Source organism: Passer montanus, unplaced genomic scaffold, assembly GCF_014805655.1.
Source record: "Passer montanus isolate IOZ18808 unplaced genomic scaffold, ASM1480565v1 scaffold69, whole genome shotgun sequence".
Classification (NCBI taxonomy): Eukaryota; Metazoa; Chordata; class Aves; order Passeriformes; family Passeridae; genus Passer; species Passer montanus.
In genome coordinates, this window is record NW_024372036.1 from 1,271,983 (window position 1) to 1,299,352 (window position 27,370).

At 43.2% G+C, this 27,370-nt stretch overlaps 1 protein-coding gene across 1 annotated transcript in view; it reads right to left on the bottom strand.

Annotated features, from left to right (window-relative positions):
• PCP4 (Purkinje cell protein 4) overlaps positions 1–26,938 on the bottom strand; it is a 48,593-nt gene extending 21,655 nt beyond the window's left edge. The window contains exons 1-2 of the mRNA XM_039729488.1: positions 26,853–26,938; positions 8,421–8,472 (exon numbers count right to left, since the gene is read on the bottom strand). Of these exons, the coding sequence (XP_039585422.1) occupies positions 8,421–8,472; positions 26,853–26,861 (61 nt within the window). The 5' untranslated portion in view covers positions 26,862–26,938. The remainder of the gene's footprint in view (positions 1–8,420; positions 8,473–26,852) is intronic.
• Between the last annotated feature and the right edge of the window lie 432 nt (positions 26,939–27,370).

The following is a 27,370-nucleotide window of genomic DNA, read 5'->3' on the forward strand; positions in this document are numbered from 1 at the left end:
TCACCCCAAACGTACAGAGAGAGGCACAGGAACCCAAGACACATGTGGGGCTGGCTTTGAGACACCCCTCTCTTCCCTTGGACAAGCAACCTGAGCATTTTAAATAAGGTCCTGAAATACTCTGAGCATGGAGACTGAAGGGGAAGTGTTTTGCTGGTTCCTGATGCAGCATCTACTTCCTTCCTGCTTTTTGTTCTGGCCACCAGTTCAGCAAAGGACCACATTTTCATCATGTCTGTAACACTCCTGCTGTTCTAAATTCTGGTGCCTGCTTACACAAGGGAGCCTGATAACACCAAATTACAAGCTAATTTTGGAGCATCGAGCTAAGTGCCTGAAGACAGCTGTGTGCTACAAATTAAAATCTTAAAAACCTTCAGAAAAAAAAAATATGATTAATCATTTACCGATTGCTAACGGAGGAGCTCTTAAGTAGGAAAGTATTTTCATTCCATTTACAAACCCAAGCCAGAAGAAAACAAAAGCCTGTGGTGTGAAGTAAAACAGGTCTGTGTACAGTCGTGTGTACAGTCAAAAAGAAAAGTGATGTTTCCACAACAGTAAATCCTGGTAACCACTGTTGGGCATTGATTGTGTTCCTCTTTCATTTTTCACTTCCACTGAATTAAAAAAAAAACATGCTGCTCAGCTATATGCAGCTCTTGTAGCCTTTTAATCATGTGTTGTTAGTGTCGGGGAACGTGGAGGGATGAATCTCCAAATTGTGCCAGTCAGCCCAGCTCCATACATTCCCAAGGTAAATATTCCAGCTCCCACATCCCAATCCTGAAACACCCCAAACTACCCTTGGTGATGCAGGGGCAGATTAATTTTAGAGGTAACTTTAGAGGTGCTACCAAGATTATTGAGGGGCTGGACTGAGCTGCGTCCTCCCTTTGGGTCAGCACCAGCACCAAGGCAGAACTAGAGGCTCCTGCTCCCAAAAAAACCACATTTTCCAGGCAGTGCACATTTGTGGAAGGCAGCCAGTTACGTGCCAGTCAGGGAAAGAAGGCTCCTTCTCCCTGGTGCACTCGCAGGCAGCTCACTGATAATTACAGACTGATTTCCAGAAGAAATATGGCACTTGTCAAAAGCATCATTTCAATTCTGTCTTTCCTCGTTAACACTTGATGGGAACTCCAGCATATTTATGACTCATCCAAAAGGCAAAACCCACCAGCATCACCACAGCTTTATTTTCTTTTGCTTAATGTAATTTTTTCTTCATTTCTAATCACTGACTTTTTTTTCCCCCCTAATGACCTTGGCTGATTTTCCAGGCAGTTTCTCAGATAGGAGCTGGGCTACCACCACCTTTCAGGTGTTCAAATTCAGACTGAGGCACCTCACGATGATTTCCCTGGGCTTCTCCTGATCTCAGCACTGCAGGAATGCTGCAGTCCTACTGACTTCTACCTCCTGCAAAGGAGCAGACTGCAAGGGACCATATAGAAATATATATAACTCCTGTACATGTGTTCATCTCTCACATTTTTAGAAATGCAGCCGGATTTCGGATTTTTGGATGCACTGGCTTTGAGAACATCGCATCCACGCAGGCACACAAGGTTCCCGAGCTGTGTGCAGGCACTGTGTGCAAAACAAAGATCCCATAAATTAATCAAGTTGTTCTCCTGGCAAGCTGGAAAGAAAGAGGTGGACCAGGGCAAGAATTGTTATTGTTATCTCTATTTTTAAATATTTGGAAGACTCTCAGTTACTATGGTGGTGAGGACCATATAAGTACCTAGAGAGATTCACTGGTAGCACGAGTATTGTCTGAAGATTCTCCTTGTCAAAGGTACCAGTTAATAGAAGGTTTATATTTTGAAATAATTTCCCATTTTTAAAGTCCTTAAAAAGCAGATTCAAAAAGCTGAAATTTTTATTCTATGCTTGTGCTGTTATGCTCCGTGGTTTTTATTCCTAGTAGGACTTCTGCATTAAAAAAAAGAAAAAAAAGAAACCCAAAACATGCAAGAAAAAGCTGCATAATTAACATTATATAGCAACATACTGACAGATATCCTTCATGTGGATAGTGCTATTTTCTTTGTGTGGGAAGATGGACTTATATGGGAGTCATGAGAGTGGTTATAAATGATACACAAAATGAAAACTTGTGGGGAATTCCAGAGCCAGGGCACAAGCCAGACTACAAGAGCACTGCTATTAATTGATGAAACTTTTAATACAATCTTTTTTTTTTAAAAATGTTTCTGCCTAAACTTTAAAAAAAAAAAATGAAAGCTTCTCATTACCAGATGAAGTGCAGATGTAATGCACAATGCCAACCTGACAGGCAACAGAAAAATAGGAACAATATCTACTCTTTCAGAAGTATTACTTCAGTTTAGATCAGACATTGATTAAACTCCCCCAGAGGCTCCTCTCCACGAAACCAGATGGTCACTGCACATGGACTGGCACACGTGGGTGTAGGTGAAGTTTCAGTGCAGAAGGTGCCCACATTATCTCAAACACACATAAAAATCATCACTTCAGAAGTTTTGTTGCTGGATAAACACCAAAAACTTGCTGATCAGAGAATTTTTGTGAACAATCCTTCGCTGCCTTCATCACCCCAAATAAATAAGCACACAGCATCCCTCTGGGGAAGACTCATGCTCATCCCTGGTCTCCAGAAATGGAAATTCACCGAGGAGAGGAAATAAAGTTCATGTATAATTCCCTTCTCTTCCTCTCAGCATGCTCTCCAGGGAAGATCTGTGAACAATCCCAGACCCTTTTTATTAAAGGCTCAATCTGCCTTTAGCTGAGCCCTTGCTGGCTGCTGCAGGGATGGAAACGTTCCTTGATAAACACACCAGGATGGGCAAAGGAAGAGAAGCAGGACAGGAAAGCACCTGAGACATCGTTGGTTTGGTTCTGGGCAAACTTTATGTGCAGCTGTCCCCAGGAAAACACCTAAACTGAAACTCAGCAGTTCCCTGCAGTGTTTGTGCCTTGCCTTGAGATGGGATTCACCTAGAACTGTTCACTTGGGACTTTTTCCCCTCTGATCTAATCCACCCTCAGCTACAGATCAGAGTGTTGAGTTCCCACAGGATTTTTACACCTCTCTCTGAGCCTCAGTGATCTGTACATGACCGAAGACAACTTATGTAACCATGCTGAGGGTTCAGACACTTTTGGATTTAGGCTCTGTGAAGGTGTTATGGTATTTGGTGGTTAGAGACACGTCTGGGAATGTTGCTGAGGCACAGACTTTTTATTTTAAGAGATGTGGGATGAGGTACAACAAATCATTCTCATTACACTTCCCAAATCCCCACTAGTACTGGTTAGACCAGATAAAATAGGGCAGAATTTGGCTTTGGATGTAGGCTGAAAGTAGAATAAGAGAGAGTGCATTACAGGGAGATCATATCCCTTGAAGCACCACTTAAAAGGGATGAGAGAATTTTAGAACACCACAGTGAAAAGAGACAACAAGGCAAGCTAATTTCCCTGCCAGCTCTCAACCTATCACCCAGGAAAACTCAATATTAATTACCTTCATCCAATACTCCTCATCCTAACTTCTGATTAGTGCTGTGGGGGTGAAATATCAGAGAGCAGCAATTTGAAAGGGTTGGGTGGGGTTTTTTTACATTGATTCAGCAGTTGCTGGCAATACGGAAGATTCATCTCTTGCCACACAAGCAGTGTTTTGTGGGAAAGAAAATACAGGAGCATTGCAATGCAGAAGTTCAGGCTCTGTCCTTTCCTTGGACTAAAAAATGTGACCTCTGGGCCCGAGAAGATACAGCAAACCATGTTCCATGAGGTCCTTTGAATATTTATACAAATTACCCTCATGTGTTCCCCTCCTTCCTCAGAACCCTTTTTTCCACCAGTAAGTTTATTTGTAGGGCTGTTCCCAAAAACAGCACATTTTTTTACGCAGTCATTGGAGAATATTAGTGGAAAATTAATTTTGAGTTCCTAAAGAGATATTTATATTAGGCCATACTACAATAATGATCCTGGCCCCTAGCCAGGAACTGAAGCTCTATTAAGCTAAGCACTCTACATAAATAACTATGAAGATTAGTATTCACTCTGTCAGATCTGGCAAGATTTTTTTATTTTTTTTTTTTTATTCCTGAGTGCAGTGAGCAGAATTTCCCAAATTTCTTGAGTAGAGGGAGTGGGTGAATGGACTGTTGATAACACTTCAAGATGCCTGTCCCTATACCAGGAAAGCTTACTAGAGAGACATCTCTGCTCTCCCTCACAGAATTGCTTTGCAATTACTTACCCTTAACCTTAATGTTTTCTAGAAGCATTCAGACTGAAGTGACTCCAGTTTAGATGTAAAATATAAGAATTTATCTTCAGAAATCTACTGTATCTTCATCTTTTATGTAGAGGCATCCCATGGACAGGATGAAACACAGAATATTTATTCATGTATAATTTTCTGAATGCCCCAAAGCAGAGTTCATACACTGACAAGTGTTTGGCAATGAGAAGAAACTGAAAATACAACTGACCATCTTGCTGTGATTGGATTAATCCACCATGACATCTCAGTTCATGCAAAACCTACTCATTTTCATTTCACTCAGAGCCAGGAAGGCATAGAATTTGTCCCATGAAAACACTCACTTTGTTATCATAAATATTCATGTTACTGAATGATAAATCTCATCTTCCAAGAAAAAATATTAATACCAATTAATAATCACATGCTTTATGTAGTTTGAAAAGAAAGGGCGAGATCTATTAATAGGAAAAAGAGCGATTCTAAATTTGAAGACAGAAATAATTGCTTCTGATGCAATTGTTTCCCTGGCAGTTGTGCTGGGCTATTAAAGAGTAGATTGCATGAGAGCAGCTTGCAAATTACACCACAAGAGAAAAAAAAAAAAACTAACATAGAGCAATGTGAAACAGAACAAGAAGTGACAAGTGTTAACCTACGAAGGAACTTTGTGACATTGCCAAGGTCAAAGAGAAGAATCACTTATTCATTAAGAATAGTTGGGGGGAACATTCTGTTTTCATATTTGCATCTGCAAATATGATTGTCCCAACTAATCAAACCAGGTGAGCATAAAAGAAATTACAGCTTCTTATCCCACACTGAGCTGTGTGGGAACAGCAGTGCTGTCTTCCCTGTGGATTTTCTACCACAGAGAACAGCGTTATGGAACGGGTTTAGAAGTTACATTTGCAGTTTCACCAACAAGCATCTCCTGAGTTTCAGGTACACTGAGGTCCTTCAAGGTCCCAGTGAGGTGGGTTCAGCACTGGGCCCAGATTGTTTAACTTGTTCACCAGTGACTTGGATGAAGAAGCAGAAGCCTCCTCAGCAATTCTGATGATGACACAGCTTGGAGGAGCAGCTGGTCCCTGCTAGGGCTGTGCAGCCCTTCAGAGGGACCTCGACAGGCTGGAGAGATGGGCAGAGAACTGTCTGAAACTCAGCCAGGGCAAATACAGGATCCTGCACCTGGGAATAAATAACTCTAGGCAGCAGCACAGGCTGGGGGTGACCTGCTGGAGAAGGATGTGGAGTCCTGAGGGACACCGAGCTGTCCCTGGGCCAGCAGAGTGTCCTGGGGGCAGGAATGCCAGTGGGATCCTGGGCACATTGCCAGCAGGTCAGGGCTGATCCTGCCCCTGTGCCCTGGGACGGCCCTGCTGGGGCAGGGAGGTGGCAGCAGCTGTCCCCTGTGGTCCCTGCCATCCTCACCCACCCTTGTGTGCAGCACAGCCAGTCCCTGCTGCTGAAGGGAGGTTTGCTAAGAGCTGCCACTGCTGCTGTGGGGGTAGGAACTAAACACAATTAAGGATAGACTGTTCCTGTCCAAGGAAGGTCAAACAAGAACACGCGTTTGTGCCTACCCAAACCACCCCTGCTATAAAAGGAATCCTCAGAGACTGAATTTCCCTGAGCGCTGCACGGTGACAGCAAGGCCATACATGTCTTCAAAGAGGAACACTACTGATTGCCATGGTTATTATTTTATTTTCTTCAGTTTCAACCTAACCTAGAGGCAAGCCCAAAATTCATTTTCTGCTGCAATGCACGAACAGAGATGAACCCCAGAGTGTCTCACGGCGTGAACCAAACCCTGAGAAAAGCCAAGCATCTCTGCTTGTTGTCTGAGCCAGTTTTCAGCAGCATTCCCTGATCTGTAAACAAGAGCAAAGACAGCAACCAGACTAGTTTGCCTTTGCAAACACTGTCAGAGTATGACTTTTCTTTTTTTTTTCCCTTTCTTTTTATAGGATGAAAGAGTTTTTTTGGTTTCTCCACCCTCCCTCCTTTTCAACAAAAGGGAAACAAGAGGGAAAGTTTCTTTTTGACAGGGAAACAAACACTTGAAGAAGAGGCTAATAACATTGAAGACATGGACATATTGCAGACTTCTGGCCAGAAAAACATGGAACAGAGGATTTATATTGTGTATGGAGGTTTCCAGCACACCCCAATTTTCAGAGCAATAAATCACTGCCTGAGTTTGAACCACACAGAGCTAATAAGGACAAAGAGTTACACATTTCTGCTTCTTTGATTTAGCATTCAATCTCAGGTTCAAAGTTCTGATTCTGCTTTATTTTTATGCAAGCATGTGGGCTGGGGAGATCAGAGGACTCTATTCCATCTCCCCTGCTGCTACTTTGTTTTATGTAGGTGACAGTTTTTCTGCTGTAATTTCATTACAAAAAATAATTGGTATCTATTTACCCAAGATTAACTGTGCATCTGTCTGTGTATGCTATACATAAAATTATGCTACAACTAGAACCATATATATTTTTGAATTAATGATGCAGCCCTTCCTCACTCAAAATCCCCACTAAGAAAAAAAAAAGGCTTTTAAAAAGGCTGCAGAATCAGTAAATCTAAGCTAAACTTGACAACAGGATGATTTTATTTGTGAAGAAATTTTTATTTGGGAAAGAAATTCAAGGCAAATGAGCTGAGTTCATAATGTGCTCAAACAGAAAAGAGAAAAACACGCTCCCCATGCTGCCCGAATGGCTGACATAATTTTCCTTGCTTTCCTTCCCTGTTAACTTGAAAATGCAAATTGCTTTGCTGTCAGGGTACATTTGTTCCCACTAATTCAAGACATTATAACAAGCCAAAATATTTATTTGTTGGTTTTTTTTTTCCCCACTCCAATTTGTGTTGTATCATAGTGGAAGCATCATCTATGGATTTCATTTACTGAAGCATTATGCAAACAGCCCTTATGGGAAAGTCACCTCCCTGTAATAGGAAAACTATCCATAAAGAAGGCTCTTAATGCTTTAGGATGTGTTACCTCAAAGGGCCCAAAAATTCTACTCTGACCAACACTTAAAAGGCCAAAACATATCCAAAGTAACTGCTCAAATGACCCATTGGAAAAACCTTGGCTTTTCAGAGAGGGGATTTGGATCTTTCCTGCTTTTCAGAGGATGGGATGGACATAGAACACGTTCTTTTAATTAGAACTGGATGAGCAAACAGAAGCAGAGAGCACATTTTATAGTTCAATCCTCTTTCTGATGCTGCTTCTTTTTCAGCTGGCTGTGTTAAAAAAAGTAAAATATTTTAAAATATTTTCCTTTGAAAAATGGTTCTGATGGTAACCAGCTTTTAATCAATTATCACTTGTGTGTAAAGCATTTCTGCTCCTGTAAGAAATAAAATCAGATTTCAGCTGATAAAACCCCAAACAATTACTGTTTTCCTGAAAAATCCATTTTGCTTTCTTCTGGAGGAAAAAAAAAAAAAATCAACATTTTTAATTAGAATTGTTTGTGCCACTTAAAGGGCTGAGATTGTTCTCTGCCAGCCCCTTTTTTAAGGTCTGAAAAAGCCCCATGAGTCACCCCTTGGAGGAGTGGAGATGAGTCCAGACCACTGCAGTGATGAAATTTGGAGCTCTTTGCCATCTGGTCCTTCCATGAGAGCTGCTCCATCCATAGCTTCTCTCTAGCAACACTCAAATGAGCTCTAAACAAGTGGATTTTAACTTTGGTGTCTTAGTTCTGGGCCTGAAATTATGTAGGATTAATCAGATTACAGAAACTCTATGAGCAAATCCTTTGAAACTTTATTTTTCGTCACCTTCCTCATTCATGGAGCAGCTTCTAATACCCTACCTTGTCTTTTGGTGTTTTACACACATCTATGCTTGTTTTAGCCCCATTTGTGTCTGCTCTGACTTCTGTGAAGTCCTTTGGTTTACCACAGTGAACATTCAGAAGAGACTCTACTTTAGCAAAGGGTTTAAACATGCAAATAAAAAGAAAACAAATCCACTGAAGCTCTTCCAGTTTCTCAAACACAATCAAAAGATAAGTTATGACACCAAAGCCTTCATGACAGATATCTGTCATTACAGTAAAAAGTATTTTGGCTCTATTTTACTTAGTATTCTCCATCCAGAAATAAAGGCAACCCTTACCATTCTCACCAGACGTCTTGTCTTTCCCATTTGTAGCCCCGGTTCCTTGTCTCTGTTAAGAGGGACAAAAAAACACAAAACAAGAGGTCAGAACACAACTGAACATGCATTTTCCCTTTGGAATTCCTGGTAATTACAGCCTGATTTCTCCTCAATACATTGGATAATCCATTCACCCTCAAGCAACGCTGCTTCGAGACACTGCCAGTGAACCAGGAATGCTTAGTTCCATTTCAAGGCTGGACTTTGTGATCCTGGAGTTCTTTTCCAATACAAAATACTCAGATTTAGGTCCAGCTGCATCACTGCTTGTGCCCCTGGATGTAATTTTCACCATGAGTGATATGTATGTGTGTAATCAGGCTCCCAGCAGTACAAGGGGAGGAGATGCTCTGCAGCATTTCATTTCTTCAGCTCCTTGCTGTGCCTCCCCTTCCATGACTCAGGACGACTACAGGGAAGTCATGAGGTTTTGCAGGGACAAAATTATAAGGGTCAAAGCCAGCCTGAAGTGAATTTGGACAATGCCATAGAAAAGACATAATCACAATGTTCCCTAGAAATACATTAGCAACGGAAGGAGGGCTAAGGAGAATCTCCAGATCTCATTTTGGCTAGAAGATTCCTTTTCTCCTTTGGCCACAAGAGAAGATGGAATTTCCCACCTTAATTCACTTTGTCCAAAGAATAGCCTCCTGAATTTCCATGAGAAAGAACTGCTTTAGATCACTCTGCTAAGTGACTGATGGCAAAATCCATGTTTCCACCAGAGTAGTGGAAATATTCGCAGTGGCAGAGTACCAGAGTGGTTACAATAGTAGGGAACTTCCCAGCTTAGGAGTGGTCACTCTGTGAAAATTATTCTGCATCTCCTAGAGATAGCATCTCAAAATGGATTAAGGTATTTAAAGGTTATGGAAAAATTAATATTTCTTATGCAAAATTATTCTTGCTTCTGTGTGTTACTGAAATAGAACTAAAGAAATAGTCCTCTAGGGTTGCACACGTAAAAATCTGGGAATATTAAATTCAGAGAATAAATCCAGCTGCACTCAGCCATCAGAGGCAGCATATCCCCAAGCACCAGGGGAGTGAACAAGTACAGGAGCACTGCAAAACAAATGTTTTTTACCAATACCTGGACAGTCATGTGGATTCTCCCCAGAAAATTCATACAGCCATACTTATCTGGAGGCATTTTCTCTAAAATTTCTGGTTAAAACCATCTCTGCTTTGGTTTCTGTCTTTTGCCTTTCCAAGCAGTGCTATTTCCAAGGTATTTTTTGTATATAATAGACCTAATCATGAGGTAAGTACAAAACCTTCACGGGTGCTCTTAGCTCTGACATGGAAAATGGAAATACATTTGTTTTTTCCCTGGAGCCTCCGAGCCAAGACAAAAACTTGGCCAATAACAAAGAATGGGATTCTAAGGGGATAAACACCTTTGACAAAAGCCTAAGTTACCAACAGCCAGAAATCAATATATCCACCCAACAGCCAGTTTTGCTTTGTGCCTTTATTTAAAATCTGGTTAATAATTCCATGTTTCAACTCTAAACTGCACTTTAAAGAAGATTCTAGTGTTCATTTACAAAATACTTTATTTTTCCTATCAACAAAAAGATACCTATATTCCTTTTTCTTCCCCTGTATGTTTTTAAGTGCTTTTTCAAGTTGTCTTATTTCCTGAGCATTTCAGGCTGTGCTCCTTAAGCTTTATGAAAGCTTCTCTTTCCTCCCTAGGCTATACCTGTCAGGTTCAGTCTGCTTATGATGGAGTGCTGGAATATGGATTCACACATTTATTTCGTGTCTCGAGATTTCCCCTCGGGGAGAGCAGAATGTTGTCAAAGAAAAAGAATAAAAACTTGGGTTTGGTAAATTAAGGTTTTTCTATTCATGAGGTCACGGTATTTTTCTTTAAGTCTGAAATCAGTTGCAATATTCTGCAGCCATTTGTTTGATTGGTGACCACTGGACTTGTACAGAGAGAAACCTGAAAATCTGCCAAGCCAGCTTCTGAGAGCTTTTCCTTTAGTTATAGATGTATTTTGATCTATAAGCCCTGTGCTGTCTTCCAAGTGACTGCGATGGATTTGAAAGTCAGAATCAGCTGCTCATTAACAAGGCACTGAAACCCAGGAAAAAGCCAGATACAATGGGATCATCCTCCTGCAAAGCCTTTAGTCTTTTATTTCAATACATTCAGTGGACCTACTTTTCAAAACATTTTCAAGGTGTTGGTATTATTAGCAGCTGGAGTTTCTTTCTTCTTTCATCACCTTTCATGATGCTACTGCAGGTTGCACAACAAAGCTGAGCTTTTTTTATGCGGTTCAGAGCAAAAGGGGACTAAACACGAGGAGGAGTTACTGGGGGTATTTTCAAGAAGCAATGGATGAAATGCTGGTATGGCAGATATTGTCCATAGATAAAATAGATGAAATTAAAATCAGTGAAATACAAGAAAAGCAATATTAATTTCTGGGATCTGATAGGCTGAACATCCCCAGCACCCTCAGCCTTTCCTCTCCAGAGAGGATTCCCATCCCCTAGAACTTGCAGCCCTTCCTTCAGAGACTGCTTCTGGAATTCCACAGCATCTTTTAAGGTAAGCACCAGGACAGGAACATTGAATAAACTTTCCACCAGTCATCAAAGAAACATCAGAGCTAAAATGAACATGAGTACAGACCTGTAATGATTATACAGTAAAACATGATAAACAGTTTTGTTGCTATGTTGCGTAGGAGGAAACAGAGTTTATGACTGCTTCGGGCTATATTAATTTTTAACTCAGTGGTTTTACAAAACACCAAAGACACATAATTAAAAATGTCTCCAAAAATCAAAGTGACTCCCAATTTGTCAGCAGAGGAAGTTAAAAAGACTTCTGCCATATGCTCAAATTCCCAGTAAGAAAAGAACAGGTTTGCTTTCTTGTTAAACTCTCAGAGCTACACACAGAGGCCACTTAATGTGGTATGAAAATCTGTACTAAATTAGTCCCCAAGGCGAGCAAACTAAGGTCAAAAGTGAACTTGCAGCCACGAGGACATTTCAAGAAGAATGTTAAATTACTGCAGCAGCTTTTTGACTCATTCTTCTAGCCCCTGCTGCACCCCCAAGCCTAATTTTTGCCTTTAATCTTACATTCTGTTCTTGTCTTGAAATAGCCTGACCTTTTCAGCGATGCTTTTAATTAGCACCTCAGTGTAAGGGATTGCAGCCAGGTGTTGATTAGAGAATTTTTGGGGGCAGAAGGGTTGTTTGTTTTATGGTGAGCCACAGAAAGTCCAAGATCAGGGACATGAAAGTGCCAGAACGTTCTGACAAATGGGCTCTTCCAGATAATAACATCATGCCAATGCTTCAGCTCAGTGCAGGGTCAACAAGGTACAGAGGGCTGAATCCCAGGAAAGCAGTGGCTACAGATTTTCAGCAGGATGTGTTTCTCCATAAAAGAATGGAAAAAAAAGATCCAAGAGTGGAATTAAAATAGTAGAAACAGGTGGAAAGTCTCAGTAAAGTGGACAGCAGAAAAAGTCAGCGTAGACTGACAGGGTGACACACACAAAAAGTTATTTAGGATGTTCTGTACTGGCAAGAAGAACAGCAGGGAAATTTGTGCATGTCCTAAGCTTTTCCTAAGCTTTGTTTTGATACCTTAAGGTGTGACAAAAGGAAATACACATTGGTGCTAAGCAACATAAAAAAAGCTGTGGCTTTGCCAGCACTGTGCCAAGCGAGCCTTCCCTCTGCATCACCACCCATTCTCCATACAAAGATTTCTCTTTAAGAAACATAAATCAAGTCCAACTGAACTATTTCATAAGGACTTTTTTAATAGTATTCTGCTTTAATTTAAAACAAAAAAACCCCAAACCCTCAGCTGTTTCAGCTTTAATGTGAAAAAAAGTACTGAAAAAATACATACCAAAGATTTATGGAGTTCATAATCTTTCTGCAAATAAAAATGTCACTGAAAATACCTGCTTAGAGACTTGTGGTGTTTTCCAGGCAAGGAGAGCTTCCCAGTCACAGCAGAATGATCAGGAGATAATCAGAATCTAAATGAAAATCCCAAATTTATGTAGGGGCAAGAAGCAAGCAGTATCGTATGACCTGAGTGGCTACACTGCAGAATTTGGGATTTCAATATGATTATGTAGGGTAAATTCTCCTTTACTGGAGATTTCTGTGTCATTACCTCTTTCTAACGTCATATACCAAACTGAAACTGTGGCACTCAGCATTTCACACCCTGAAGTGTGAAAAACATTACTCTTAGCCACAACACAGTAATAATTTGGTTTAGAAATGGATCAAATAAATCACAATGCTTAAAAATAAAAATTAAGAGCAGGGAAAATTGTGCTGTGACAAAAAAGATTTTGATTGCTGAAGCTGCAAGGGATTCCAGTAATGGGACTGAAATTTTAGCACCATTAAAAAGTATTTTTTGGAATTATATATCAGAAAGCACAGAAATGAACAGCTGGGAGAGATAAAGCACACTGCTGGAGAGCCAGGCACAACTTCTATCATTTCACTCATTTCCTCCTAATTATTTCTTCTCCAAACTGGTCTGCAGCACAGACAGATGGCAAATCCCAAACCAACTCTGTGACGTACAGGTTCACTCACATCAGTCACCTAGAGAACATCTGCAGCCAGAGCTGAAGAACCCCCGACAGGAGCTGGGATAAAGCCATAAAAATTGCACAAGACATGCACAAATAAACCTTCCTCACTCGTCTACTTGAGCCTTTTACAAGTTCCTCCACTCTTCCACACATTTTTATAGATGTGGGACTGAATATTTATGAGATGGAAGTGTCCTTCAAAGGCCACATTTAAGGGAATTGCAGAAGGTACAGAACACCTAGCCAAGATTTTGTTGGAATGGTGGATAAATCTGGTAACGTGTCTGTTATTTCTGTCTTACACATCATTGTGAGAGATCACAGACCACACTTCCTGAGCAGCCTGACAGAAAGAAAAATTATTTATCAAATTATACTTCCTCACCTATATATCCCCTCCTCCCTGCATGCTTCTCTACTCCAAGGAAGTTTTCCACAGCCAATTTTCTGTCTGTTTTGCTTTGCCAGGGCAGCACAATGTTGCCAGAGCAAGAGCACCAAAATCCATCTTTCCATACTGACTGTCAAAGCTAAATGATCCCTGGCACTCTGACAACTCCTGTAATTATCCTCATGGGTCAGACAGTTTTCTACTTGACTGGGCTCCTGATTGTCCCTGATTTTATTAAGGCTATCCTACAGCTATTTTAATAAATTAAAACTACGCAGGTGGGCTGAGATGAGCTGATGGGATTCTAACTGCAGTGGCTTCAAGCTGACAGAGGGACAGTGGCTTTTTGGGACTTTTTTAGTCACTGAAGGGACATGGTTATGCACATGAATACACACTGTCATCCTGGAAAGCACAGTATTATCTGTCCAAAATGACAAGTCTCTGATAACTACAAATGGTGTTGTTTGCAGTGCAGCCATTGCCCATGTGGAACACACGTTTTTATTTACATGGCTCCACAAAATGCACACAGAGTGCTTAATCACAGGGCATTTGCTTTAGTTCAGGAAGCATGATTTGTTCATTTTTGTCCAGATAGAACTTCTGGCTTAAGGTAAATGCTCAGAGTGTACACAGACAGCAGGAGGTCCTTCAGGGCTGAGCACACTTAGAACCATGGAATGGTTTGGGTTGGAAGGGACCTCAAATCCCACCCAGTGCCCTCTGCTCATCCTGGAGCCTCCTCTGGGCTCTCCGCAGCAGCTCCAGCTCCTCCCTGGGCTGGTCCCCAGAGCTGGAGGCAGATCCCAGGATAAATTAGGAGGCATCTGATGAAAATGGGCTGAGGGAATCACTGCCTGGGATAGAGGAACCTACTTACAGTGCTGGTTTTAAATATTCTAATAGCACAGAAAAGAACTTTAGCTGTGCCCCACTTTTGCCGATGCTGGGCTGTAATTTATAAATCAGCACAGTGAGAACCTGCTGATTTTGTATTCAGATTCCATATAATGCTGTAAACTGAATATTTACACCAACACCAAATGTAATCAACGTAATTAGCACAAACAGTAGCTTGCTTAATATTTAGGTTATTAGCATATTTTGAATTAAAACATTATTTCTCCAAAGACATTGTAATCACAATTTTAATGGTTTTTTTTTTCAGAGGCAGGGATTAATGGAATCTTTGAAGTTAATTTCGAAAGCAGCTGCAAGAATGTATTTCCCAAATCCTGTTAATTACCATGCCAGCCATGAGAAGTAATCCCTTTTTTTTTTTTTCCTGGAGGAAATGGAAGATTTGATCCAGCATAGTTTATTTACAGGGCTAACTCATATGTGCACAAGGAGTTGCCTTCAACAAAGTAGAATTACTTTTAGGAGTGGAATTGGAACCTCCATGTGGTACTGTGGAATTTCCCTGAATTGCGTGTTGGGTTTTGTTCAGCAAAGGGCACAGAGAGTAAAATCAACCACAAAAAAAACCTTCTCCCACCAGCTGCCAAAAAATGACCTCATTTCTCACTTGGACATGGGTGATACAGCCCATATCCCAGTTACACTGAGGCCTCCTCTTTATCCATTTCCAAGGTGACCCCAGAGGAATATTTCAATTACAGAAAAATTTATTAAGCTACATGGCATAAATAAAAACTGACTGTGGTTTTTAAGGTGGTTTCTCCCTTTTTTTTGCTCCTATTATTTCTTATCTATTGGTAGCATCAGACCTGGCATTACATTCCCAAAAAGGGCATTTTTGGGCAGGAAACCTGCCTCAAGAACTCCTACTTCCCATTAGAGCCCAATCCAGCCACACCTTCCCATCCCCAAGGCCTCATTTCTTTGGAAACAATTGTTTGCAAGGTCACACAGAAAATAGGAGCACTGAAATGATTCAAGTTAAAAATAACCCTTCAGCAGAGCTGTGTTGAAAACAATCATTACAATGATCCAGCTAAAAAAAGAAATACATATTTCAACTCTTTCTGTTGATCATTTCAGCAATGTAGTTGATGTCTCTGATCCACAAACAGTTGTACCAGGGCAACCTAAATTATCAGCCTTGGTCCCCTGTGTAGGAAATACAGGCAGGGCACCTGATAAGGAACAAGAGAACCTTGGGGATTTGGAAACAACATTTGGATGACAGTACCCTGGGTATGCTTTCATATCCAGATAGGAAGAGTGTCCTAAGCCAATTAAGGGGTCAGAGTCTCTGCCTAGGCATAATATAACTGATTATGGATAGTGGTTTTGTAGCAAGAAATTTACTTGATATTTTATTCTTCCGAGTCCTTCTGAAGTTTTGGGTAATGCAATTTGCTGAGCTCTAAACCCAGCTGTAATTGAGTTAGAGGTTGTCCTCAAGGGCCAGCTTGGATTATTCACAGCAAAAATCGGCGCTGACAAATTGCTTCATCTCTGATCATATTGGCTGTCATTAATAAAACAGGCTCCTTCTTTCCAGACAGCAAAAATTCTGGTGCTTGTTTTTTTTTCCTGTTGGCATGTTTTTATTTCCAGTCGTACAATTAAAAAGAAAAAAATAATCTGTTTCTTACTTCCCTGCTGTTTCCCTACATATTTCAGAGGTAAACAGGTATTACCACAGTCAGTTAGACTGCTCTAGTAACTGGGCCAGCCAGGATTTTCCAAAAATATTAATTATGGCAGTTTCAAGCCACCATGCAAAGGAACTCTCTGCCTTCAGCCTCGGGCAAAGCCTTTGATTTTCAAGACAAGAGCAAGACCAAGTGGCAGGGACATTTCTGCATCACTTACTCCACTGCTCCACCCACCCTGGAGTTGGCCTGGTCCCAGGGAGGGGCTCAGAGCAGCCCCCAGCCATCTGCTGGGATGGCAGGAACCTCTCCAGGGTCATTCCAGCACCAGGGAATCTCTGGATCATGAGTGTGCCCAGCCTCGCCCAGGGGGATGATGCAAAGCTGGCACCCCTGGCTCTGTGCCACGGGCACATTGCTCCCAGGGCGATCCAGGATGGGCTGCTGGAGCTGCCCTTCACCTGGGGCATGGCTCAACAGAGGATTTGTCCAGCATTGCTCCAACCTGGATCGGGAATGACCCGCTGAAAGCTTTAGAGGAGACTGGGGGATGGCAGGAACCTCTCCAGGGTCATTCCAGCACCAGGGAATCTCTGATCATGAGTGTGCCCAGCCTCGCCCAGGGGGATGATGCAAAGCTGGCACCCCTGGCTCTGTGCCACGGGCACATTGCTCCCAGGGCGACCCAGGATGGGCTGCTGGAGCTGCCCTTCACCTGGGGCATGGCTCAACAGAGGATTTGTCCAGCATTGCTCCAACCTGGATCGGGAATGACCCGCTGAAAGCTTTAGAGGAGACGCTTTGTTAAGGAGGGGATGTGGTTCAGAGCAGAGCTCTTGGCACTGGGAGGAAAAACCACAGCCAAGGGATTGGAAACAACCCTGCCACAGTGAAAGGAAAATGGGCAGGGTGAGGCACAAGGTCACCTCAATGGCCACGAATCAGGGACAGAGATCAAATAAGCTCGTATGTAACAAGCAGAAGATAAGTCAGGTCACGGCCTCTGTCCAAGAGATGGACAGAAAATTGGGTTTTCCACAAATCAGAAACTCTGAGGACCCTGCAGCTGCTTGGGGAAATTGTTGCTGCAATCCATTTCATTGCTAACAGCAGCAGAGAAGATAAGAAAGCAATTTTCACAGAAAAGCTGTAAGAGTTTCCAGGTTCCCTGGTCCCAGCAGAGACAGACCAGGCTACCTGCCCTACAGCTAATTACCTGCCCTACAGCTAAATCCATCCCTGGCACTGGTTGGCCAGAGAATCTGTGGATGCCCCATCCCTGGAAGTGTCCTGGCCAAGCAGGACAGGGCTTGGAGCAACCTGGGACAATGAAAGATGTTCCTGCCCATGGCAGGGTTGGAACGAAAAGATCTTCAAGGTCCTTTCCAACCCAAACCATTATGTGATTCTATAAACTGTGTTTTCCAATTCAAATTCAATGCAAACTTGCAAGTTTCTCCATGTAGTCCTCTTTCACTCCCTCTGTCTTCAGTGTCACATTATGAACCAGGCTCCATTCTGCACTTTGTGCCTTGCATATGAAATAAAATAAAAAACATTTACACCTCATTCTCACATGAACATGACAAAACATCCTGCAATGCCATTAAAAACGGCCCTTAGGTGCTCCTACAAGAAAAGTCATGCATTTTGTTAATAGTCTCCCATACTCATCCTGTGACTAGAGAGAAAATAGGTTCCTTGGAAGTTCCATACAGAAAGCAGATTTAGATCCAGCTGTGCTGCCTGACACACTGCAGTCAGACAAAAACATCTATTAAAGACTTACATGACATGACTGCAAAAGCTATTGGTAGAATTCAGGTAATTTGCAATTTGGGTTCTCTGCAATGCACAATATTAAGGTAGGACCTTTGCTACCCATGTTCCCACACCTGCAGATCCATCCCCCAAGTCCAGTTCCAGCATGGAAGCGCACAAAGCTTTTGATCCATGGAAGGAATACAAAGAAAAACTCAGAATAAAAGCCCTGTGAGAAAGAGAGTATCTCCTGCAATCTATCCTGAGAGGTTCATTCAGTTTTCTTTGGGTGTTAGTGCTCTCCAGTAGCTTGCAAAATATGCTGAAGGAAAGAAGTGATAACTAGCCAAGTCTGACTGGCAAATTAAAATTGGCATCAAGCTGGCCTGCCTTAGGCATTTGGCTGCCCTGCTTAAACTGCAGCACATGTGTGCTGGCACATGCACCCTCCAATGTGCCAAGCCAACAATATGTTTGCTCTCTTCCAGGGGTGTGTATCTGTCAGCTCTGACTGCAGCAGTGATAAGTGTGAAGCAGCCATGAAGCCACATGGCTCATTTTCCCCCTCATGTCATCTGCCTGCCCAGCCATCCTTCCTCCTCCTTCCTTCCCATCAACTTAATGCTTCTAATTTCTGGCAGTTTATCTTCTGCCTCCCTTGACCTCACATTTTATAAGTACTCTTTGGGAATTCCAAGAAACAGATTTCCATGTCGTTCAGATTTCCTCCTGGAACACTACAGTAAAAAGTTCAAATAAAAGTCATTATTCAGAGCATTTCCATTAATGTTAAAATTATGTGCTTTACAGTCAACATGCAGAGTATTCAGTATTTTAATACAAGAGTAATTTAATGCTGGCTATTGCAAAGAAAAGCTTTTTTCCTCTAAGGGAAAAAGAGGAAGAAAGATCCCCAAGAGAAAAAAGAACCCCATTTCTTGGAACATTAAGGCTAGAGAATGATAATCACTAAAATTCAAATGGAGAACACACTTGTGATTTTTATAAGGGTTATTTTTCTGCCTCTATACCTCTCACCTAAACTTGGACTTTAGCCTTTTAAAATGTGTTTTCATATTTATCTAGGCATTGCACCCTGATACTCACCTGGCAAACCACCCTCAACCTACTGCCTGGGGAGGCAAACATTTCATGGGAAAATGCTATGATGTTTGTGGAAACCATCCTCACAAACCACTGGTCTTCATGTCCTGAGCATCACTAGGAAAAGGCCTAATATCCTCAAAATCCTGAAGAAATCACTTATGTCCTCAGTTCTATTAATTTTTGCTTCATCTGCTGTTACACACTTGCACTTTGGGAAAAGGCTGTTGGGATCATGGTACCTGCTGGGTAACCAGGCTTTTTTGCTGGTCACAGTGGACACATGGAGGTGCAAAACCATCCCCAGCTATTAGCAGTGGGTGCTGTCAGCTCCCCAACGCTCTGCCCAGGGATTTTGAAGATGTGCAGACCCCAAGTTTTCTGAAGATTTTTTCCACCCCCTGATTCACTCCAGAACAGCCTGTGAACTCTTGTCAAGCTGATTTAGCAGGACATGGATCTGTCCCATTTCCAGGGTCAGCCCTGGCTTGGGCATTTCTGAACTGGGCTCCACCATTGCCAGAAAAGGGGCACCTGAAATCCCTACAAATCCATCCACACCAGTGGGTGCAGCCAGCCAGGATCCCCAAAGGGATCTCTCCCTTTTAGGAGACTCCTGTTGTGCAGTGATCCAACATGAACCTCCACAGCCCTGCTCACTCCTTCCAAGTTTAAACCGCCATAAATTAATCACATTTGAGGTTTCTCTGGTTCTACTGCTACAGATTTCCACTTCTGCTGGCACCATTCAGTAGCTGTGGCCCCAGAACCCACCAAGAATCCAACTTCCAGCCAAGAAACACCAGTAAGGCTGGTGACAAAGCAGCTCAGACCTTTCTGTGAGACATTTGGACACTCAGACTCAATGTTAAAGATATTAAATGCACACCTCTAAGCTTTTTATCAGAGCTAGAGTCTGTGTTTCCAAGATCTGATGCCTCCTACCTGGTGCCACCCTTCTCACAGCTCCTTGTCTGAGCCCAGGGATCTCTGGTCTCCAAGGTCAGACAGAAGGACACCAGATTTTGCAAGTTTTTTTACTTTCTTCTTTTTCCTTTTGTTTTTTACTTTCATCTCTCACAAAAGAGCTCTCTAACATCATTCTGTCTACTGTTACAGCACTCTCAGTGTCAGCTACACCACTGGTTAAGGTCATGTTTCCTGCACTCCAGACTAAGGTGAGAATGCAAGAACATTCAGTGTCCATAAAGTAATACTTTTTTCTTTAAGAGGAAACACAGTTCAGCTGTAACTAATATTCAAGTCATGTAGGCAGACAATTTTCATTTCTTCTCTGACTAAACTTGTGCTTCTCCCTCCAAATTCCATGTTAGTGCATAAATAAGGCTTTATCCCTCTTGGTATGAACTGATGAGGTGAGACAGCACCAGCCAAAGACCAGCTCTGTGTGACACTTGCCCAATTTACCTCTAAGTAGACTTAGAGGAAGCAGACATGGAGAGTGGGATAAACTGTGACCCCAAATCCTGCCATTTATAATGTTTCACAACCAATTTATTTTGCAGTTGCTTGCCATTTATTTTCCTAACAAGACTAATGTTTATAGTCTGTCTCCCACCTCTGTTTTATAAGAGAACTAGAGATTGGTTTTCTGAATTAAAATTAGAAGACAAAGTTAAAAAGGATTATTTATTATTTGATCTAGTTTATAGGTATCTACCCTTTTTTTTAAATTTAGAAACCCAGTACCCAAACAACTGAAGAAACAGAAGATGTTTGTTTAGAAAGAGGGGAATGCATGTTTATCTTCATGAGATGATCCTGTGCCTTGCAGAGAACGTGGCACATGGCTCAGGGAATTTAAGGTTCTGTTGCCAAGTGAGAGGCTGAAGGAAGGAATTGCTTTCCCCCATCCTCTTCAGCCAGTGGGGTGTCTCAGGATTGACAGACCCAGTGTTTTTCCCACTCTGTTACAAGCTCTTCCATAGCCGAGTTAGAGGCAAAACATGCAAACACATTTTCCAAGGCATTCCTACAAAAAACTGAGACAGACAAGAGCAAATGGCAGTTTGGAAATCAAATATTTTATTCAACTTAAAAAAAAAAAAAAAACCAAAACACTACAACAAAAAAAACCAGAAATCTTTAATGGAAATGCCATTCGTGCTGAAGTTAACTGCTACTTTACACCACATTTCATCACTAGCATGATCTAGATAATGTAATAACTGTTGGATGATGACTCCTATAAGCTTGCCAATTCATTACAAATGTAGGGATTGGACTGGAAACTAATATTCCTCTGCAACCTGAAATTATATTGTACTGTCAAGTCCTGCAGCATGAAGGTTGGAATAAGTTACTCTTTTACAAGGAAACATGATATCAAAGCACACTATTAAATCTAAATGTCCTTTTTTAGTGTGTTGCCTGAATCTGTTGGCATTCTATACATGGCAAGAAAACCCGTGAGCTTCTGCCAGTGTCATCAAATTAAGATCAATTTCCAACATCACTTCTAAGTGCTATTTTAGAAGATGCTTGATCCCACTGAAACCACACTGATGGAAAGAGTAGGCAAAGTGACAGATGTAAAACTTATTGTTCTCCCTTCTTCCTCCTCTTTTGAGCTGCAATTTACCACTCAGCTAATAAATAGATGTGAGTTAAAATTAAAAACTGATGTTCATGTGCTTATCGATCCCACCCCCATCCTGTAACAGCTGCAGAATTTCCTCCTCCTCTCTGCCATGTTCTTGCTGGGGTTTTTAGAGCTGCACAGTTTTTGTACCTACTGTGGGTATAAGGAAAATCATTAACAATTGTGGCAATATCTGAAAAATGCAACCAGAAGGGCTCCTCCAAGACATCCACCAGGACTGGAAACACCAGAGCAGAGAACAGGAGCTCCTCTACACAAATATGGTGTGTTCTTCCCTTACAAAATGCAGTTCTCTGATTTAGTGCCATAATCAGGATTATGGGTGTATAACCCTCCCTTGTATTCATGTGGTTCCAAGATGCTAAATACCATTTCAATGGAAAGGTTTCAAGGAAATTTAGAAGAACAATGCAGAGAGAACCGCAGTTTTATCTTTAACCACCTGAAGCAGACACAGTTCCAGCCAAAAACCTCCACTTACACCTAACATTTCACACATTGCCTGTCCTTCTCCAAGAGTCTCCTGCTCAACACACCTGTCCAGAGGGACAGGGACATGTTTCAGGGTCTCCCTCAAGAAAAGGACATTCTCTCCTAGCCTGCCTGCTGTGGGACATGCCCAAACCATGGGGTATCACTTGTTGGAAAGCAGAGGCTGCCTTGCCATGGGTGTGTTACAGACACACCTCAGGCACTGGTGAAGCTCCTTTTTCAGAAGAGCATCTTTGACCCCAGGGTTATCCCATGTCAGCCTGCATCTTTGCTTGGACACCTCCTAGTGAGGGTGGAGCTCCAAAGGAAAGATTCAGCTCTGCAGGCTGCAGAGCAGAGCTGCATGAGCACAGCCACCAGGACAGCTCAGCCCCCAGGAACACCCTGCACCTCCCAGTCACAGGACACACAAACACCTTCCATGATCCTTCTGAAGGTGGGCACACCACAGCAAGGGCTGCAGGATTCTAAAGCCAACCTAAGACAAAAGGAAAGAGCCTGGTGTAGCTCAAAGAAGCAGAAATTTAGTGTCCTTTGCTTTCAAAGCCTGACCAAAAAATCTGCATTTATACAAAGATCAAGTCTACAACTCTTCACCTTCCCAACTAAGAGAGTCAGATACTAAAAGCTCTCTGAATTTCATGTGCCTGCTTGCTTGACACCTGTTTCCAAAGGAAAGCCAGAATATTCTTGCTGCTGTCTGGCAACCAGGCTGATTCTCAAATATAAAGGGCTGCTGGCTCAAAGTACACACCCCTCAAGGGGTGCACATCAGCACCCTGGCAATCAGTGCTGCACTTCACTCACGTTGCACAAGGCTCTTCAGTGCATGTTCTTCAATCAGAGGTGCCTCAGGCAATCAAAAAGTGATTTCCCGAATGGCTCTCCTAAAGTCACACATCTAAATAACATGTATTGAAGCTGATCTTGTCCCCTGCACCAGCAACACCACCCTGACCCTTTAAAATCAAAAGGAAATAAATGCATCCGAGGCAATCTCTGCTGGAGACTCCTCATCAAACATGAGCCAGCAATGTGCCTTGGTGGCCAAGAAGGCCAATGGCATCCTGGCCTGCATGAGGAATGGTGTGGCCAGCAGGAGCAGGGAGGTCATTCCTCCCCTGTACTCAGCACTGGTGAGATCACATCTTGAGTGCTGTGTCCAGCTCTGGGGCCCTCAGTTTGGGAAGGATGTTGAGATGCTGGAACGTGTCCAGAGGAGGGCAACAAGGCTGGTGAGGGGCTTGGAACACAAGCACTGTGAGGAATGTTTGAAGGAGCTGGGGGTGTTTAGCCTGGAGGAGGCTCAGAGGTGACCTTATTGCTCTCTACAACTCCCTGAAGGTGGGGGATTTGTAGACAGGTGGGGTCGGTCTCTTCCACCAGGCAGCACTGACAGAACCAGAGGACAGTCTCAGCTACATCAGGAAAGGTACAGGTTGGATATTAGGAAAAAGTTTTTCACCAAATGAATAATAAAGTACTGGAATGCTCTTCCCAGGGAGGTGGTAGAATCACCATCTCTGGATGTGTTTAAAAAAAGGCTGCACATGGCACTTGGTGCTACAGTCTAGACTCTGAGTTGAGGTGTTAGGACATAGGTTGGACTTGATGATCTTGGAGGTCTCTTCCAACCTCATTATTGCGTGATTCTGTGATCCCTGAGCCACTGGAGCAGCACCCAGGGCTGTAACACCACATTAAGTGCTCTCCTTCCTAAGCCCAGAGCTGATTCCTGATGACAACCACGAACATTCCACACAGAAGGCAGGAGTGAACATCACAAAAACGTCTGTGTGATTGAATGCTTCTTGTGAAGCCTCGTGGCAGGGGAATACCACGACCCAACATCATCTGCAACATGTCAGGGTAGTTAAATGACTGACCAGAGGATTCCCTGAGGTGAATCGAGTTTATGCCAGATGTGAGTCTAGAGGCTCACTGGTACAAGTGCTGACTGTGAATACAGGTTTGGCACTGGTTTGTGGGCACAGTAACCAAGATCTCTTCCCCCAGTTCAGCCTGTGTGACTGGAGATCTTTAATGGAAGCCAGGCTGCCTCTCATGGCTGCTCACTGACAGCAGCTGATACTTTTCAGCCCAGCTCTCCTCTCTAGGCTCATTAAAAACAGAGAACAGCCACAGACCTACAGAAAAGGCTCCCCAGTTATGTGAGGACAGACTTTCACAGCTAAAAACGCATTTCAGTGTACACTGACATTCCCAAGGAATTCCCATACAGCTAAAGGACATGTCTGCCACTAAACCAGGCAGCAGGAAGCATAAATCACAATTTGCAAAGCCACTAGGTCAGCTCTTACACCTCACATTCCCACTGACTACTTATAGGGCCAGACTTCTGCCCAGCAGAAAGAACTCATTAAACACATTTTCAAATACTGCAGAGAAAGGAATGTAATGGTCTTCCTGCAGAAAAGGTCCTTATCCTTCCTGAAAAAATATAAGATAGCTGTTAGAAAATAGAAAAGTGCTATAGTCAGATGAATAACTGCTTCCTTTTAAGCTTTTTCTTCCAGGAGATTGGTGATCACAGAATGGTTTGGGTTAGAAGGGACTTTAAAGATCTGGTTCCACCCCTTGCCATGGGCAGGGACACCTCCCACTATTCCAGGTTGCTCAGAGCCACATCCAACCTCTCCTTGAGCACTTCCAGGGATCCAGGAGCAGCCACAGGTGCTCTGCACAACCTGTTGAAGTCCCTCAGCACACTCATAAATCACCCCAATCACGGCCCATAAACAGGAAAGAAGTTAATTTTGCTTGAAGCAGTAAAATGAGAATTCATGCAAAGTGTCAGTAAATAACTCAGGGAGATGAAAGCTCTTTCCAGAAGTCTGTGACTGCATTTCCAGCGCTGCTCAAATCCAGGCAGCTGGTAACAAAGCAAGAAAAAAACACCTTCCCACCCTCCCAACACTGCTGTATGTGGGATAATCTATTGAAAAGAGGCTCAATTAGAGCCTTCAATCACCCTGTCCACTAATATTTGTAGCAGACTAAGCCAAAAATAAAAATAGCTTCCAATTGTGGCATTGCAAGATAAAACCACTGAGATCCCCCCAAACAGCAGTTATTCAAGATCTTCCCTTCTGCTCAGGGGGGTTTTTTTGCCTCATTTTTTAACCATCTTTTGCAGTGAGGTGGTTTGGGGTGGTGCAGTTGCTCTCCTCTGCCTTTTGGGGAAGAGCTGACAGCAAGGAGAATTTTCTTCACTGGAGCTGGGAGTGATTAACTCCCCAATTTTGTCAGGGGAATGACAGCAGCACTGAAGACACAGAGCAGTGCTCAGCACAGGCACAGGATGCAGCTCTGCACCAGGAAACATCTCCCAGCTCCAGGGGTTTGCCAGGAACACAGCTCTGTCAGGCACCAACAAATGCACTGGGAATACAGAATCCCTGTGCTGGTAGCAGGGAGGATCTTTATCTTCACTGTGTCTCTTCAAATCCAAAAGGCAATCAGTCTAATTCAAATTATGAAAGGTAATTACTGAGCAAATGCAACCCAGCACAAAGCTGGGACAAGAATGCCTCGTGCAGTTATAGCAGGTACAGCAGCACCACCCAAGCATCACTCCTCTCCATAAGATTTCCCCCAAAATTATAAATTTTAAATAAATTTTATTGCTGCTGCATCTCACAGCACGCTTCAGCCAGCCTGGGCAGCAAAGTCACAGTGGCTGAAAAAAGAAAATAAATAAATAAATAAAAAAGCCCCAAACCAACATGAACTCCAGCCAGGTGACAGAAATACAGGCAGCAGCAGCAGAGGAGAGGATTCTCATGAAGAGATCCCTGATCCCTGCAGGCAGCAGAGATGAGGATTTCCTCTGCTCTCCCCACCTGGCATGACCTGAAAGCCAAAATGTGAGCAGCTCCTCACAAATCCCTGCACCACAGACCAGGCTGCTCCTGCTTTTCATCTCTGCTTTACACCTCGTGGAAAACCACAGCTGAGTGTAACACCTGCACAGCCAAGAGTCACAGCGTACCCCGTGTCACTCTGAATTCTGCTTCTAAAAAAAGGAAAATCCCATTTGTTAATGGAGTAGCAGGTGTTTTGTAACAAACAGCCTCCAAAAATAGGTGCTGGGTTACAGGTACCGCTGCTGATTCCCAAAGAATGAGAATGAGATGGAGAATGTGGGAGCTCTCAGCTCAGCCTAAGGAGTCGAACAATACATTTAACTAAAAAAAATTCTACTCTGAACTTTTCCACTGCAGAGAGAGAGAAAAAAAAAAAAGAAAAAGGCAAGCAAAAACCCCACAAGTGCAAAATTTCAGCTTATTTATTTACAGGGCCTGAACTTTTCCACTGCAGAGAGAGAGAGAAAAAAAAAGAAAAAGACAAGCAAAAACCCCACAAGTGCAAAATTTCAGCTTATTTATTTACAGGGGGACAAGTGATCCTCACATGTTTGGCACTATTTACATTTTTTCGCCTCGATTGTAATCCTTCTCAGGACGCTACTTCCAAAGTTTACAGCAGCACCCAACCAAAACCAGAGCGGCTTTTTCCATGAGCTCTACCAGGCAACTTTCCCACAACTTAACCAAACCCTCCTTCCTACGGAAAGGATAAGGGAGGTACGAGATAATTATCGCGGATTTTTAATTAGGATTCTCCACCGGCGTGCCTGGTCCTTCAGAGGGCAAAACCCGCGCCTTGCCTTGCGCTCCGCAGGCAAGGCACGCACCTGCGGGGACGCGTTTAAAAGGAAACCGGGAGCTCCGCAGCGTTCCCAGCCCGGGACGCGCCTCTCCCTCCCCGAGGTGACAGCGACCCCCGGTTCTGCCCCGTGCTGTCCCGCCCAGCCCGGCTCACCTCGCTCATGTCGCGGCAGTGGCACGGTGACAGCGGCAGCGGCCCCGCCGGCGCTCAGCGCTCCCGCCGCCCCGCGACGCGCGTTAAGAAGCGGCGCCGCGCGCCCGGCCCGGCCCGCGCCGGCCAATCAGCGCCGCGCGCGCGCGGGCCCCACCCAATCGCCGCGCTCGCCGCTTCCCGAGAGCGCGCGGCGCCCCCTAGCGGCGCCTCGGAGCCTTCACGGCCGGGAGCGCTGCCCGCGCCCTCCTCCTCCTCATACTCCTCTCTTTTTTTCTTCCTTTTCTTCTTCCTTTTCCTCCTTTTCTTCTTCTTCCCCTTCCCCCCGCACTTCCCCGAGTGTCCGGCACCATGCGCGCCACTCTGGGGTGGCTTCAGGGCATCCCCACAGGGGAGAGACGCACTCCAGGTGTGCTGGAGGCAATGGGGAATTATTGCGGCAGAGCGGATGAATAAATTAAATGAGGAACGTTTTGGGGGGTTTTTTTTGTTTGTTTGTTTATTTGTTTTTTTTACGGTGA